This window comes from Taudactylus pleione, unplaced genomic scaffold (assembly GCF_031769625.1).
Source record: "Taudactylus pleione unplaced genomic scaffold, aTauple2 ptg000005l, whole genome shotgun sequence".
NCBI lineage: Eukaryota > Metazoa > Chordata > Amphibia > Anura > Myobatrachidae > Taudactylus > Taudactylus pleione.
This window is the reverse complement of record NW_028284408.1, coordinates 23,744,180-23,762,227: the sequence shown is the minus strand read 5'-3', so window position 1 is coordinate 23,762,227 and position 18,048 is coordinate 23,744,180. Positions and strand designations below refer to the sequence as shown.

Sequence of the window (18,048 nt, the reverse complement as noted above, 5' to 3'; positions counted from 1 at the left end):
TATCACTCCCCAATGCTACTGTATAAGCAATCACCCATGTGCACAGCTTACATTCTCCAGGGATGCTTGGCTTAGCCTGCCTTTATCACTCCCCAATGCTACTGTATAAGCAATCACCCATATGCACAGCTTACATTCTCCTGGGAAGCTCGGCCTAGCCTGCCTTTATCACTTCCCAATGCTACTGTATAAGCAGTCACCCCTCTACACAGGTTACATTCTCCAGGCATACTTGGCCTAGCTGCCTTTATCACTCCCCAATGCTACTGTATAAGCAGTCACCCATCTACACAGCTTACATTATCCAGGGATGCTTGGCCTAGCTGCCTTTATCACTCCCCAATGCTACTGTATAAGCAATCACCCATGTGCACAGCTTACATTATCCAGGGATGCTTGGCCTAGCTGCCTTTATCACTCCCCAATGCTACTGTATAAGCTGTCACACCTCTACACAGCTTACATTCTCCAGGGATGCTTGGCCTAGCTGCCTTTATCACTCTGCAATACTACTGTATAATCAGTCACCCCTCTACACAGCTTACATTGTCTAGGGATGCGTGGCCTAGCTTCTTTTATCACTCTGCAATACTACTGTATAATCAGTCACCCCTCTACACAGCTTACATTCTCCAGGGATGCGTGGCCTAGCTTCTTTTATCACTCCCCAATGCTACTGTATAATCAGTCACCCCTCTACACAGCTTACATTCTCCAGGGATGCGTGGCCTAGCTTCTTTTATCACTCCCCAATGCTACTGTATAAGCAATCACCCATGTGCACAGCTTACATTTTCCAGGGATGCTTGGCCTAGCCTGCCTTTATCACTCCCCAATGCTACTGTATAAGCTGTCACACTTCTACACAGCTTACATTCTCCAGGGATGCTTGGCCTAGCTGCCTTTATCACTCTGCAATACTACTGTATAATCAGTCACCCCTCTACACAGCTTACATTCTCCAGGGATGCTTGGCCTAGCTGCCTTTATCGTATTTTTTCAAACTGCCATCCTACTACCTATCTGGTGCTGCTTATTTGGGCTGTTTTATTTACATCCAGGGTCATCTCTCAGTAAGAGGAAATGCTGGGCTTTGCTACCTGGATCAACTGAGGGGAAAATTAACAATGGGCTACAGCCCTAGGCCTTCACATAAAAATAGGCTCATCATGATAATGACCAGCCGTTTAGCTGCCACACGTTTGGCCATAAATCAAAAGTGCTAAAACTGGATTTCTATTTTCCTCATGAAATAATGCAATTTTTCTATTTTTACATATTCAGGTAGACATGTAGGAGTGTACACGCCTATACCCCTGATAGTGTAAGGGCGTACACGCCTATATAGGACTGGTCTCAGCTCCTCCATTTGTCACAATAGGCTCTTGATCTTTTCAGCCCCAGGCCCATGTGGACCATATTCTGGCCCTGGACCTGCTCTTTCTGACTGTTTTAATTTCCATCCAATGACATCTCCTAGTACCTGAAAAGACATAAAATCTTCCTTGAAGCTATATAGTTTGTCTATTAAAGACAAAAAGCAAAAGATTAAACTTCCATTAATTGCTTAAGACATAAACCACAAAGAGGCCTATTTATTAAGCAATTCTGCACTTAAAAATAAGTGTACTTTTCAGCATACTTAAAGGGCAGAATGAAGTATTTCCTAATTTAACAAGAGAGAAAGCAAAACATAGCAGAGATAGCTCCTGCTTACCGGCTGCCAGACCTTGCAACAGCCACCCTCATGGTTTTTTAAGAGGATGGTATTTAAAAATATATGCAAAGCGTAGCTTTCCAGGTCTTGCATGAGTGGACTGACGTTAGCCTGTTACCTTCATTGGGGCAGCCCTGCTGGAGAGGAATCTTGTGATCCCTCTGTTGTAGGTTGGTGCTGTTCGCAATTCCAATTGTGATATTTTCGCATTGCACATGCGTAGCTGGATAGCCGTGCATGCACAGCGGCCTGACCAGGGTCCGAACCGGGTAGCAAATTGCATATGCAGTCACTTCACTTTTTACTAGGTGCCGGGACAGGCTCTTATCGAAGCCCGTGTCCCAGCAACTCTGATTGGTAAAACCCCTGAAAAAAAATCCTTTTTACCACAGTATGGATTCTTAATTTTTGAGGGCTGGCCGCAATTTGTAATAAATGTGCCCCAAAGTATCATAGCTTTCTTAAACTGATGCTGGCAGTGCACATTTACTGGCAAATCGTGCTGTGATCTCATGTGCAAAGCTTCTTAAGTAATGATAACTCCGAATATAGTGAGTAGATAAGGTGCAGTTATCCTTCTAGTAAGCCACATCCTAAATTTATTTTGCCTGGATTGTCATCATAAATGTTCTCTTGTCTGGCGCTCATCTCTATATATCCCCGATAAGGTGCGGCACTCATGGCAGGCAAAGAAAGGTTCACCAGTGTAATAGAAGTTATTTTAACATTTCAGTGCAATTTAATGAACACTGGGCCTGATTCAGACCCGGGTCGCAAGCGCTGAGCGCTCGCAACCGGGTCGATGTTTGCCCACTGGGCATGCGCACGACGGAGCCGGCTCCGTCGTGCGCATGCGCGAGACCCGGCTAGCAACGGGTGCTCTGTCGCTCCAGGTCTCGTACCAATGGGGGCAAGCTGTCGATGGTGAGTAACAGCTCGCCCCGTTTTGTGGGCGGGCCGGGGGGGTGGCAGGTCGAACGGAGGCGTTCCCAACGGAACGCTTGCTGTTTGGGGGCGGCCCCACTGACATCACCAGTTATGTCAGTGGGAGAGCTTCCGGCTCTGTTAGAGCCGAAAGCTCTCTGGGGCTTGCTGCCACAAGACCCTACCACAAGGGTCTCGTCGCAAGCCCGATAGTCTCGATGGTCTTGACCATCATGACCATCAACCTGGCCGCTCGCTATAGATGTGGGTGGTCACTCACAGCTATGTGAGCGGCCAGGAAGCCGCTCCAAAAAAAAAAAAAACGCCCTGGTTCAGAGCGAGCGCTCTTTCAGAGCGTCCGGCTCTGAATCAGGCCCACTCATCAGATGACAGTGTTTATTAAATTGCACTGAAACATTGCAATAACTTCTATTACACTAGTGGACCTTTCTTTGCCTGCCGTGAGTGGCGCACCTTATAAGGGATATACTGTGAATGCATGTGAGGGCACCGGGCATACATTTGTATTCCACTGAAAGTGCCGGGTTGCTTTAAGTATATATATATATATATATATATATATATAACATTACATAGCAGAGATTTGAGATAATTTTCAGGGAAATGGTAAATTAGGGCTCGCTTTTCCATGGATTTGTTAATTTCCTCTTGAAAGACTCTCGTCTGGATTCATATTTGCATTAACAGATGAATTAATGAAGCGACAGTAGTGTCGGTTAATAATGGACACGTTTCCTGGTTTGTGCACACACAATAGAAGAAAGATATGTTGCTGTTTGAGCTTAGTTTATGGGATGTAAGAGGTTTTCCTTTGCAATGTATTGTTTTAACTAATTATTCAATGCAGCTATGACAGCAGGGTGACAAGGAATAATTGGCTTATTGCAACAAAAGGCAACACATGTCTGGCATGCTTTCATAATGCTAATGAAGTCTGATTTTTTATGAAAGTATTTAATCCTGGTTATTTTACAATGTTGGTTCATACCATACAATTTCCAGGTCTACTCTGTCAATGACAGGGGATGCAGCAAAAGCCATATTCTTTCTCTCATTTATCAGAACATCACAGGGAATGTTCTGATAACTCTGATATTGGTTCATCTGTTACACCTCGTACAATAGATAAAATATTTCCCTCTTCTGTAGATATTTACAGTCCAAAGCTAAAACCAGGGTTATTGCAGGGTTAACTCGGGTAGCTCCTTGGTGTAAAAGGGGACAGGGTTGGATTGCCAGGTTGAGTGACCCGGCAATCCAACCCAGGTAACTAGCAGGGTTTAACACGGGAATAACCCGTGAAACCCTGCAGTGTAAACAGCGCGATCTGGGTCACGGTGACCTGGATCGTGCCGCATGCCTGCCGATTGGCTGGCTTCAGTGGCGCTTGGAGATGACATCATCTCCAAGCGTCCACTTCCACGGTGGAAAAGCCAGGTCTCTGCAGACCCGGCTCCGGTGTGAACGGCGCCGGCTCGGGAAAATCCTGGGTCGGCGCTGGCTAAAACCCTGTTCCAACCTCCGGGTCAGACCAGGAATTTAGGTGTAAAAGCGGTATTAGTGATGTCACATTCCTGCCTTTGCACATTACAGTTGTGGCCTCTACAAAGCTGTACACAGTTGCTCTGAATGATGGGCAGATCATTTAATTTAATTATACATAATTATCTAGTGGAAAAAGAGGGTGCAGCAACAGAAGTAAAACAAGATTGGACTTAGATATTTACATGAGTTACAATGCGTGGAGACAGGACAAGTTGTTCTCTTCTACATATGAGCACAATTTTCAAAAGTGTTCCTTTAAAATAATTTCCTTGCGTTTCGCCGTGATTATGGCAATGGAATCTGGTCTTAGGTGATTTGTGTGTAATTCTCCATGACTTTTTCGCTCATCAAGATTTTTCAGTTCTACACAGGGGAGTCAGCACGTTTTTATGTTGGGGGGCAAGATATAATTTAATTTTGGCGCTCCCCCATCTCCCCTTTCAAACTTACCTGTTGCCGGGTGGAGGCAGTGGCAATACTACGGTGAAGGAGGAGGCCAGCACTAACCCTCAGACAGAAGTAGGTGGCACCATAGTGGTGAAGGAGGCAGGGGCAGTGCATTATACTAATAGGCTGCAAGTGGCCCGGCTCTGAACGGTGGAAGAGGTGTAATGTGCCGTCTTTTAACCGCGTAGGATGACTGTATCTCCAGAACTTTGCACCTCTGTGAAGTGTCCTGTCCTGCAGATTATGCTAACTTCCGATTCTTACTGTGCATCCCTTCACATTCTAAACAGTCCATTTAGTATATATGGAGCAGAAGTGGGCGCCAAATATATACAGTAGCTATAGATTGTAAGCCTGCAAGCCAGGCCCTCTTACCTCTCTGTCTGTTAATACCCAGTCTCATTTTATTACTGCAAAGACGCAAATATTAGCTGGTGGGCAGATTGGTATGTTTTTGTGCTTAACAATCAAGTCACAATTGAGTTCCACCAAGCACACTTAAGCTGGGCATACACTATACAATTTTCTGTCGGATATCTATCCAATCTGGCTGGTAGGAATGAAAACCTGGTAATGTATGGGAGCAAATGACAGTCAATCATATGGTTTTAAACACTGAAAAAAGGACAAAAGAAATTGTCCAAATTTGTTAAATTTGTGTGTTTTAACTAATTTGTCTGAACGACCATTTTTGGCTATTTTCCAGTGTTTGTGAGAAATGGACGGTTGTCATTTGCTCCCATACATTACCAGGTTTTCATTCCAACCAGCCAGAATGGACAGATATCTGACAGAAAATTGTATAGTGGATGCCCAGCTTACATTTATGAAACAAGACTTTGTTATGTGGGTACACTGAAAGTGTGTTATGTAATTTCCCTGGCATTGCAAAGCTTTTTCCCTACACAAAAGCCTTTGGTTTTAACACAACCTTAAAGGTGGCATTAATCATTCTTTCAACGAGACACCGTTCAGCATAGCATAAAGCGAGAACACAGTTAGCTGCAAGGAAACCAATGCATTTGAAACTTGAGGGTCAAATACAGTACAATCCAGTACAACTGAGAAAATCAGGAATCCTTGAAGTAAATGAGGTAGGAAGATGTAACAGGAGTGTTCTGACCTGGATCTGTTACCGTTAGAAGTTATGCACATAAAGAGCAATGATTGCATTAAGGTTTCTGAGGAGACAGACAATTACACTGCAGCTTGGGGCAGGAGTCTGACTGAGATCTGTATGCTAAAGCAGGTGCAACAGTGTATAACACATACCTGCCAACTTTAAAAAGAAAACCCTCTGGAGGGGACAAGCCTGTCGGAGGGGTAAGGGGAGTAGTCATGTTACTGCGACTGTTTCATTTGCAGCATTGCACAGCGGTTGGCATGGTTACAATGGTGGGATTCACTGCGAATCACATGATGAAATCCCAAGACCGCCTACGTCACTGTGGAAGTGTGCGGCATGCGCTTGTTTTTTATCGAACAATCACGTTAACATTGTCCACGTCCTTCCCTTACATACTGCACATATGGATAGGACATTTTACAGCATTAGATCATCCTAATTTACACATAGCAATAATATAATAATGTACAATACTTACCCATGGATGGGGGAGGCGAACGCCGATTTCCTGAGACCATGTCTCCCAAACCCGTGTTACCACCAGACCGCCTGGACACAAAGCAGAATGTTACTTGGGAACATGCTACATGGTATAATGAGAGGAATAGGTAATGCAGGCACTGTCAGGGCTCTTGCCTTGCTTTCTGCTCCTGTTTCAGTCGAATGGCCTCTAGCCTCTGAGGACTTGGGATAAAGGCGATGTCTCCCCCCTCTTTAACTAGCCGCCCGATCCACCAGTCATTGTTGTATTTCTATAAAACAGATCAGACAGGAATGTATTTTGTAACGTTCTGCTAGAATTGTTAGCTGGAGTGGATTAAATATTTTAATTGATTGGAAATTATTACAATAACAAAGGAATTTGTAATTTAACAACCATGGTACTTAGGGCCTGATTCAGCATGGATTGCTATTGCGATGGCGGCTGCGATTACGCACGCAGGCCTGCTGCGAAAATATGCTAATGAATGCAATCGCAAAGCCAGTACCTGCCACTACCTCCATCTCACACCAGTAATAACTTGCAGTCCTGCGTATACATGGGAACATCGAGTAACATCGGCCCCTCACGTATAATTACAGCAGGTCTGACCTTTCTCCGATATTGCTAACCTCGTCGCACGCAGTGAGTACACAAGCTGTGTAAGCTATCGCAGTGGCCAATTTATGCACGCCAATGGAACAGCGTTCAAATGGACATGCACGCCTGCGTTTCTCCGACCACTCCCCCGTCACCACCCCCAAATGCTGTCTACCTGTCAATCACTCTGCTTACCGCGCTCTGCGTGATCGCACACAGTGCAATCACAGTGTAGCTGTCGCGCACGCGCACTGCGATGCATACAAATGCGCAGTACCCAGCAATATGTTGTTGCAGTTGCGATCTGTGCTGAATCAGGCCCTTAATAATAGTATATAGATTAAATCTGAGTATATCGTAAATTATCTAATCACCTGCATACAAATTACTATTACTTCTGCTCAGATTTCCTATTTACAGCCTCTAGTAGTCTGTGTGGGATAGGCTTGAGTGTGGTATTGACTGATACAGCAACTGATAGGTTCTGTACATAATTCCAAAGCACCATAACACTCTGTATTAGGTCTTTGGGAGATTCTGGAGGGTTAGGTCCCAAGGAAAACTGCGGGGGGGGGGGGGGGGAGGATGGCATTGTAAGTAGCATCATCACAGCCCAACCCCAACCTCTTCACTGCTGAAGGGGAAGGGATGCGGGAAGCTCCATCGAAGTTCGGGAGTCATCCAGACTTTCTAGGTGAGTAATGCGATCAGGGAAGACTACCATACAATTTATTATAAGGGTGACAACATTATTCCCTATATATTTGTTTACTGACATCTACCTCCCCCGCCCACCAGTTCCATTACCAAGGACACTACCTATCCCCACCTATTTAATTGTAAGCCACTTTGCGGTTCAGAAACAACACACTTCTCTATATATACACATTTGTCTATGGACAACTGCTTCCCACACCCACCAGTCCCACTACTATGGCAGACTGACTACAAACACACCTCTCTCATGATAATGAGAGAGAGAGAACAAGTGGAGAACACGGATCATGATGTCATCGTTCCACACTACTTATACTGCCCATTCTCAAGATGGACCCACAACTTCTCCATTAGGAAGGCCTGACGGCCGAGACGCGTAGGATGATTCCTAACTATCTAATTCCAACACAGCCAGACTTCAATTACAACAAAGTCTCCTCACCACAGTTCTTCAGGCCCGTGCCATCTCTCGATGTCGCGACACCAGAAGTGTCCTAAGTCCCGGCTCACACTGCGGGGACCAGGCCGGAGGAAGCACAGCGAGCTCTCACCGGAATAAGGTCCGGACCGACGCCAAAAAGAATACAGAAGACACAGGATACAGGCGAGGCCTCATCGGAACTTCTTCACATATTTCCAAGTGACTTTCCACCAACCCAGAACTTGTGACTTTACCCCTAGGGGGCTAGGGGCACCTGCCCCTGTGCCATTTACAGCACTTATCTCCCTCTCTGCCCCACATTACCAAACAAGCGGAGTCACCTACCGAGTACCCCTCAGCAATCCATCCCATCGAATCCCCATCTCCACAAGTACATTTTAATACTACTAGGGTTACCTCCCTTTCCAGAGCATTGTGACTCAAATAAAAAGGGATTTGGGGCCTGATTCAGACCCACTCGAGAGTGGCTGTCCGCTCGCAAGTGGGTCGATGGTGTGCACTGCGCATGCGCACGACGGAGGGAGCTCCGTCGTGCGCATGCGCGAGACGCGACGAGCAAAGGACTTTCCTTCGCTCGTTGTGTCTGATCAAAGGGGGCGTGCTGTCGATGTTGATTGACAGCACGCCCCCTTTGGTGGACGTGCCGTGGGTGTGCCTGCCAGACGGAGGCGTTCCCAAGGGAACGCCTACCGTCAGAAGCCGTCCCCACTGACATCACTAGTGATGTCAGTGGGAGTGATTTTGGCTCTGATAGAGCCAAAATCACTCCTGGCCTTGCAGTTGAGAAACTCAACCGCAGGCTTCTGCTCGCACTGGCGATCATCCTGCACGCTCGTATAGGCTGTGGGTGGTGACCCACAGCTATACGAGCGTCCAGGAGGACGCTCCATATTTATGGAGGTGGGCCCTGATTCAGAGCGAGCGCTCTGGTCAGAGCGTCCGGCTCTGAATCAGGGCCTTGGTTACTAAATCTTACTGAGTCATTTGTTTTGGAGGAGAAAGGGAATTTTCCTCTCTAGGACTCTGCTGCCCGCACAATTCCAAAGCAGCACCCAAAGTGAGCAGCCGGGAACCCCCCAAATCTGCAAGCATGCATTGAAATCAGGCCTTCAGTATGAGCATGCTATGAGCACTTTAGTGCAAGAAATAATTGAGAATTGTTCATATTCTGCTTTGGGTGGAAAATAAACCAGAAGCACTGATGCGCCCTAAAGCTTGGTTCTTAGTGTACAGTGCTACTGGGGGACTGGAGAACACTCTTGGTACTGATGAGTTTTGCAGTCAATTCTCCAAAAAATTGCTGGGGGCAATGCATTAAGAGGGTACTGCAGCAGATATCTGAGATACCCTTTACATACCTGGGGACTGCATAAATGGCAAATGTATCAAACTCTGAAAAGCTTAGCTTTCAGGAGTGTGGATCTTTAGATGGAGTCACCCACCGGGTCCCAGCTTCAGAATGTATCACATTCTGGAGTTTGGTACATATGGAAATGCAGCCAAAACTCCACAAACTGCATTTTCAGGCTTTGTCATACCACCACATGTCTTATAGAATTATTGTTAGAAACTTCAATAATAGCATTCTCTAACCAGAGGCCAGTATGTAATGCCATTACTTTCAAGTTAAAACAAACCCTTATTTTTTTTAAATGGATTTACAAAGTTAAATCCCAATTTGTGTCGTCTACATGCCATTTCTAATCAGGAAATAATGACTGTTTCATGAAAAACTGGACTGCTGCAAGGGTAAAAATTGTTATTTTCATGTACGTCATTCCCAGAAACTATGAAACCTACAGTAGTGCTATATCTGCATCACAGAGGGCCTGATTCAGAGATGGATGGATTTGCAGAGCCGCACACAAGAGGCTGTGTAAATCCGTCCATCTCTGATGCAAATGCATCAAGGAGGTGGCGGACACCTCCTTCAGCATTTGCATTGGAGATGGAAGGATTTGCACAGGCTGTGGGAGATGAAGCTTCCCGCAGTCTGACCAGGTGCTGGTCACGCAAGGGCCAGGAATCTGCATCCGTTGACATTCAATGATACTGTTGAACTTAACAATATATGATACCTTGGTTGTGTTTCAACCAAGCTGACGCCATAGGTCCCTATGGGTCAGTCCTGATGTGTTACCAACCCATCTTCATAATCTGTCCCCTCTCCATAAAGTTGGTCATGTATCAAACATTCAGTTCTTTTTTCGCCAGTGGAAAGGCCTTAGATGATAGGTCGTTGGCTAATTGTACCGTCGAGATGGCCATCACCTTTTGAGTCTAAATATATCTTATAGATGGGGGTACCTCTGACGCTACACTCGGGTTACCCACAATTATGCTACTACTTGGCAGACTCCAAATAGGAGAGATGGTCGTCCATTAAGTGGATGTTCTCTCGTTTTTCCATATATATACTGTATATATACGCACATATATTTATTAATGTATTTTTAATATGTATCTATATATGTGCTACATGTATGTATGATTACTCATATATATATTTTTATACATTTATTTTCATCCACTGATTAATTAATTTACCATTTTTGATATTGGATGCCCACTAACATTTGGGGGCATTCACATTTACAGACATTTGGTTTATGTCCATGCAGAAATACATGAACATTCAATCACTGATCCTAATGAGAGTTCTGTATATATGTCAGGGGTTTCTTTCTATTTTATTGGTGTTGTTTTTATTAACTAATGTATAGATTTCTTCTATTATTGAGGGTCCACTGATCCATCTACTATTGTCGTAGATATACATGAGATATATGATGTTTAATTTCAGCACACATTTAATTGTTTAAATAGAAAAACTATTTAATTTCTTATAACTCTACATGACATCTGTAATTTTATATGTCACTTTTCTAGATATGTACTAATCCTAAATTGATATATCTTTATAGTTTTTTTAATTTATTTAATTTTATTCATTTATTATTTATTATTGTTTTTTATTTTTTTTTCTTGTATTTTTTCTGCTTTTTTATGTTTAAAACATGTATGTCTACACATTTTTTATATATATTTAGTGTTAATTATATTATGATTGCTTATGTGTGATTTCATGTCTTACTATCGAATTGTTTTTGAGTAAAGTATCTGTTACCTATTGAACACACACTGTGGTGTTCATATATAACAATAATTCTATTAGGTCTTCCAGATCTGTGTGTACTCTCTCTACCCGCTAAGGTATTTATATGTCCAAAGGAAGTGAGATCATTTACCTCTGAGGAAACAGCCAGAATAATAAGAGCCGAGAAATGCATTAGTTATATCCCACTTTCAAGGACTCCCCCGTTTTTAAGGAGAATCTATAGCACTTGCTATTTTGGACGTCAACATCGAAAACTGTCCCCTGAGTCAGTACGGCACACAGGAGCTGGTATTTACTTACCTGGATAATACTTACAAGCTGACCAGCTGCAGCTTGTATCGCTGGACTTTAACCTGTGAGTCGGAGGCCGCCTTTTTCTGTTTTTACTCCGCTGACACAGAGCCTGGCCTCTTCCCTCGTGGAAAATGGGGCGACGCCCCCATTTCCTGGAATGGTGACAAGGCATGCTCCCGCTATGCCCCCCAAATGCCGCAGCATAATTTTGGGGGGTCTTCGAGTGAGATCGCATATGCAGACCCCCTAACAATCGGTAATGTACATTAATCATCGGATGAACTTGCATCTCTGAATGAGGCCCTGACTACACTAAACTGTAGAACATAAGCTAAATATCATTGATATGTAGGACAGGTTTTGGCTTTGCTGGTTTCGTATATGAGCATCCTTTTAGTGTAAAGCCAAGTACACACTAGACTATATGTCGACCGATTCGGCAGCTCGGACGACATATCTGGCACATTGGCCAGTGTGTACCCGCTATGTCGCTGAATTGAATGCAGCATGGCCCCCGCTGTCGCTCTGTCACTCCCGGCATCAGCAAGCATGTGTGCACTTGTCGATGCCAGTACCCCAGGTCCCGACACATGCGACATCGGGCTGGGTACACATCGCTAAGTGTGTACCCAGCTTTAGACTTGAAAACACAAGTTTGAAATATAATACACATTCAAACTGATTATGCTTACTCTCACATTATTACTTCCTAGCTAAGAAAATTGTACACACAAGTTGATCCTGGTGTTTGCCCTGAGAGCCAAGGGAAAAGATCAATTAGGAACACATGTATACAGCCTCCTGGGCCGAGAGGTCAGATCACTTCGGTCCTCATGGCTGTCTGTTACTGTGGCAGGCAGAGGGAAGGTGATTGCACAGACAGGCTGACAGCAGCTGTCATCTGAATGCATTTTCACCATGTGCAAGAAGGATTCTATTGGTTTCAGCCAATTGCTATTAGGGGTGTGCTTTTCGTGTTTTGTGTTTTGGTTTTGGATCTGGATCTTTCTTCGTGTTTTGGATCTGAATTGGTTTTGCCAAAACCACCCTTCCGTGTTTTGGGTTCTGGGTTTTGTGTTTTGGATCTGTATTTTTTTTAAAAAAAGCATAAAAACAGCTAAAATCACAGAATTTGTGGGTGTTTCTGCTCCTATGCTATTATTAACCTCAATAACCTTAATTTCCACTCATTTCCAGTCTATTCTGAACACCTCACACCTCACAATAGTGTTTTTATGTCCAAAAGGTTGCACCGAGGTAGATGGATGACTATCCTTAGCGACACGAGTGGGCGGCACAAACACGTGGCCCATCTAGGAGTGACACTGCAGTGGCAGACAGGATGGCAGTTTGAAAAACTAGGCCGCAAACAGTACATAATGCAAAGAAAAAAAAGAGGTGCAAGATGGAATTGTCCTTGGGCCCTCCCACCCACCCTTATGTTGTATAAACAGGACATGCACACTTTAACAAACCAATCATTTCAGCCCCAGGGTCTGCCACACGACTGTGGCTGAAATGATTGGTTCGATTGGGCCCCCACAAAACAAGCTGGCAATTAATCTGTCCCTTCACAAACTGGCTCTACGGAGGCAAGATGTCGTCCTCATCCTCCTCATTCACCGATTCCTCACCCTCTTCAGTGTTGTGTACATCCTCATCCTCACAGAGTATTAATTCGTCCCCGCTGGAATCCACCACCACAGGTCCCTCTGTACGTTTTGGAGGCTGGTCTCCCTGGAAGAGTTGATAATTCATTTTTATGAACATCATCTTCTCCACATTTTGTGGAAGCAACCTCCTACGCCTTTCGCTGAAAAGGTTCCCGGCTGCACTAAACACTCTTTCGGAGTACACACTGGACGGGGGGCAACTCAGGTAAAATAGAGCCAGTTTGTACAGGGGCCTCCAAATTGCCTCTTTTTCCTGCCAGTACGGACTGTCTGACATGCCTACTTGGATGCTGTCACCGATGTAATCCTTAAACAGACAGACGCATGCTTGTCGCTGCTGCTTTGAGGATGTAGGTGCGGCTACAGCCACACAATTCACAAAGACAGAAAAAAAAGAAGGATTTTTTATTTTTTGTGGAGCGCACTTTGAGGGTTACACCACCCTTTAACAGACAGACGCACGCTTGTCGCTGCTGCTTTGAGGATGCAGGTGCGGCTACAGCCCACACATTTCACAAAGACAGAAAAAAAAGAAGAATTTTTTATTTTTTGTGGAGCGCACTTTGGGGGTTACACCACTGTCAGGGTTCAGCCTAGGATCGGCCTCTCTCACCTCCTTGCCGGCTTCCCCTGACTTCCTTGCGGTCAGACGTCTGGTGCAGTGATGGATGTGGGGCTGAGTATTCTGCCTTAGGTGCTTTTTGCGAACTTCCATGGTCGGCTGTGTGTGCTGGGGATCGGAGTTCCCATCATGGGCGCCGCCATGACAGTTCCTCTCATGTGACAGTACTCCTAACCTATGGTAGCATGATTTCAGTCAGCTGATGCTGTGCTCCAGTAATCTGCTACCCCTGGGTATAAATCCGCCTCCAGAACTCCAGGAAGATGCCGTTCAACTTCGTTATTCCAAGTGCCTGTGTTACTCCCACTGTTGCTTCAGCCTGCTCACAGTTTCCCAGTTTCCTGTATTAGCTTCCATGCTAAACCTTACTCTAAGACTTTAGCTTTCTCACAGTACTTCAGTGTTTCATGTCCCTTCCCTGTGTGTCTTTGTATATGTGCTGCTAATTCTATTGCAGCTTTCCTGTGGCTATTACCCTGTATCACTGAAGTGTCGGATTACCTGCTGGTATTAATTAGCTCACAGCTGGTCCTCCCAGCACATGTCTGGTCAATCTGCTCTGTGTCTTGTCAGTGCAAATCTGCACTTGCAGTTAGCACTCTCCGAGTGTATGCCTATCTTCTCTATATGTCTTGTCTGTGCAATCTGCACCTGCATATATAATTATTCCCAGTATTTTGCACAGTACCAGCATTTCTAGCTCTCCCAGTATTTGGCCTTTGTCCAGTACCACATTTCTAGCATTCCCAATATATTCCTTGAGTCCACTCTACTCTTGTATGTGCAATCCCCAGTATATGTTTGTGCTTTCCTGCATATTTAGCAAGCTCCAGTACCTGCCTGTGTCCACATCTCCCTGAGCTGCTGAGCTAGTTAGCTCCTGGATTTCTTAGTGATTCTCCGTACTTTCTCAGTAATCTCATGCAAGCCGGTGATTAGGATTTCTAATTGTGTTCCAGTGTATCTCCAGTGTTCTAGCAATAACTTAATATAGTTTCCGGTCTTCTGCCATTCCCAGGTACCTGTCCAGAGGGCCGCGACCTACTCACTTGGTGCAGCAGAAAACCAAATCCCAATTGGAGGGGTCACTGTAGAAAACCACCAAGTGAGTTAGACTCCGCGCCTCTGGGCAGGTCCAGCCAAACCTGGGTTCGGCCGCAAATAGGAGACCTAGCCTCAGTCACTCCGATAGTCACCTGAACCCCCCGGCTCACCGTCCTCCACAGACGATCACTTTCACCGGATTGTGACAACCACCCTTTAACAGACAGACGCACGCTTGTCGCTGCTGCTTTGAGGATGCAGGTGCAGCTACAGCCCACACATTTCACAAAGACAGGAAAAAAAGAAGAATTTTTTATTGTTTGTGGAGCGCACTTTGAGGGTTACACCACCCTTTAACAGACAGACGCACGCTTGTCGCTGTTGCTTTGAGGATGCAGGTGGAATCTAGACGGGATTTGGAACCGGGGACACACTACCTCCATCAATTGTCTAAATCCCACTGCACTAATGGTGGATACCGGACGCACGTCTAACACCAACATAGCAGTCAAGGCCTCAGTTATACGTTTTGCTTCAGGATGACTGCTGTCGTACTTCATCCTCCTCGCTAAGGACTGTTGGAGGGTCAATTGTTTAGTAAAAGTAGTGGGGTTCCTACTTCCTCTCTGGGATGATGAACAACTCCCAGCAGCACCAACAGCACTAGGAGGAAGTGGTTCTTGATCCTTCCCTATTTTATTTTTATCGGAGAAAGTTTGGTCCTCCATTTATGTTATATTGATATATACGTGCGGCTAAGGCGCACACAAACACAGAAAATAATTTTTTATTTTTGTTGGAGACTAGTGCACTTTGTGGGTTACACCACCCTTTAAGAAATGAGCCAGCCGGCTCTTTACTTATGGGACACAGGCGCACGCTTGGCGCTGCTCCTTTGTTGATGCATGTGCAGCCACAGTGCACATAATTCACAAACACAGAAAATATTTTTTAATTTTGTTTGGAGTGCACTTTGGGGGTTACAGCACCCTTTAACGGACAAGCCAGCCGGCCCTTTACTTATGGGACACAGGCGCACGCTTGGCACTGCTCCTTTGTTGATGCACGTGCAGCCACAGTGCACACAATTCACAAACACAGAAAATATTTTTTTATTTTGTTTGGAGTGCACTTTGGGGGTTACAGCACCCTTTAACGGTCAAGCCAGCCGGCCCTTTACTTATGACACAGGCGCACGCTTGGCACTACTTTGTTGATGCATGTGCGGCTACTGCGCACACAATTCACAAACACAAAAAAATATATTTTTTTATTTTTTTTGGAGTGCACTTCGGGGGTTACAGCACCCTTTAATGGTCAAGCCAGCCGGCCCTTTACTTATGACACAGGCGCACGCTTGGCGCTGCTTTGTTGATGCACGTGCGGCTAATGCGCACACAACTCACAAACACAAAACAATTTTTTTTTTTTGGAGTGCACATTGGGGGTTACAGCACCCTTTAACTGTCAAGCCAGCCGGCCCTTTACCTATGGGACACAGGCGCACGCTTGGCGCTGCTCCTTTGTTGATGCACGTGCAGCCACAGTCCACACAATTCACAAACACAGAAAATATTTTTTTATTTATTTGGAGTGCCCTTTGGGGGTTACAGCACCCAAAAATGGACAAGCCAGCCGGCCCTTTACTTATGGGACATAGGCGCACGCTTGGCGTTGCTCCTTTGTTGATGCACGTGCAGCCACAGTGCACACAATTCACAAACACAGAAAATATTTTTTTATTTGGTTTGGAGTGCACTTTGGGGGTTATAGCACCCTTTAACGGTCAAGTCAGGCGGCCCTTTACTTATGACACAGGCGCACGCTTGGCACTAGTTTGTTGATGCACGTGCGGCTACTGCGCACACAATTCACAAACACAGAAAAAATATTTATTTTTTTTGCACTTGGGGGGAGCACCCCTGATGGACAGAGCACCCGCTGGAGAACACTACAGCACCCCTTTAGGACTGGGACACTGCACAGGACTTTGGAGTGGACACAGCCCCTATGGACAACTGACTGCACAACACAGTCCAGCTAGCCCCTATGGACTTTGGACTGGAGGAGTGGACACAGCCCCTATGGACAACAGCAGCACAGCACAACACTACAATGCACTACACTGCACTACACTACACTACACAGCCCAGCCAGCCTTAACTCCCACCCTCCCTCTTCACTGTCCACAGCCGAGTGAGAAAATGGCGCCGACGTGGGTACCTTATATAGAATCCAAAACCCGCGAGATCTGGAAGGCGGGATGATGACGTTTTGCCTTGATTTCAGATCCGAGTCAGGCGGGAAAAGTCGAGCCTTACTTGGATCGGGGGGGCTCAGGGGGGTTCGGATTTCAGAAATCCGAACCTGCTCACCCCTAATTGCAATATATCTGCTGCAACATTTCAGCATGAATGGCAAACTGCAAGCGGATAAGCCACCAGAAAGGGAGGTTTTCAATCATAGTTTAACAATAGACAATGAAAGTTGCAATCTTTAATTATAAAATGTCTAAATAGAACCTATTTGTTCTTTTCTTTGCTGTTTGGACAATATCATACACCATTTGCACTATTGTACAACTATTGTGATCATTGCTCTCTTTTTTTTCTTATTATATGAACATTTGTATTAGTGTTCATTGTGATGTCTGTAAATGTGACAGTTGACGCTTCAATAAAAAATGTGGAAAAAAAAAAAAATTATAAAATGTCGTAAATCCTAAGCAGAAGAGTTAAAATGTGTGCTAAAAAAACTACATGTAGTTTGCAGTACTCTATATATAAAATACAGAATGTATGTATAGAAAATGCATGATATATATAAAAGATTTTCATTCATTTTCTCCTCCTCGTCTGTTTTCCAGGCGGAAAAGTATCGCGCGTGTGCCCGATTATCCCTGTATTCAATTACAAAGGACGCAAAAACAGGACCCTGCGAAACTGCAAGCAGCAAAATAAATTGTGAATTTTTGGGAAATCATCCTGGCACCCCCCTAAAGATGTCCAGACATGGGGGATCACTATGGGTAACCCCGTTTTTGCCTGCTGAAGGGAAGTCGGGTTTATAAATAACCGTGGCAGGTGCATAAATGCGCCTGGAAGAAGGTGGTGAAGAACAGCACAGCTTTTTTGGGGGGAAAATAACTAGGCCCATCAAATTTGGGGTACATGGAAATGGGTGCAAGCATATTTTTAAGTCCCTAAAATGTTTTTTTAAAAATTCTTCAAAAATGCACCTGTCGCTACTCCCCGTAATGAAGAAAACACTTGCCGCT

General features: G+C 44.9%; 1 protein-coding gene across 1 annotated transcript in view; it reads right to left on the bottom strand.

Annotated features, from left to right (window-relative positions):
- CACNB3 (calcium voltage-gated channel auxiliary subunit beta 3) overlaps positions 1-18,048 on the bottom strand; it is a 448,023-nt gene that overhangs the window by 254,782 nt on the left and 175,193 nt on the right. The window contains exons 4-5 of the mRNA XM_088448158.1: positions 6,417-6,532; positions 6,259-6,329 (exon numbers count right to left, since the gene is read on the bottom strand). Of these exons, the coding sequence (XP_088304284.1) occupies positions 6,259-6,329; positions 6,417-6,532 (187 nt within the window). The remainder of the gene's footprint in view (positions 1-6,258; positions 6,330-6,416; positions 6,533-18,048) is intronic.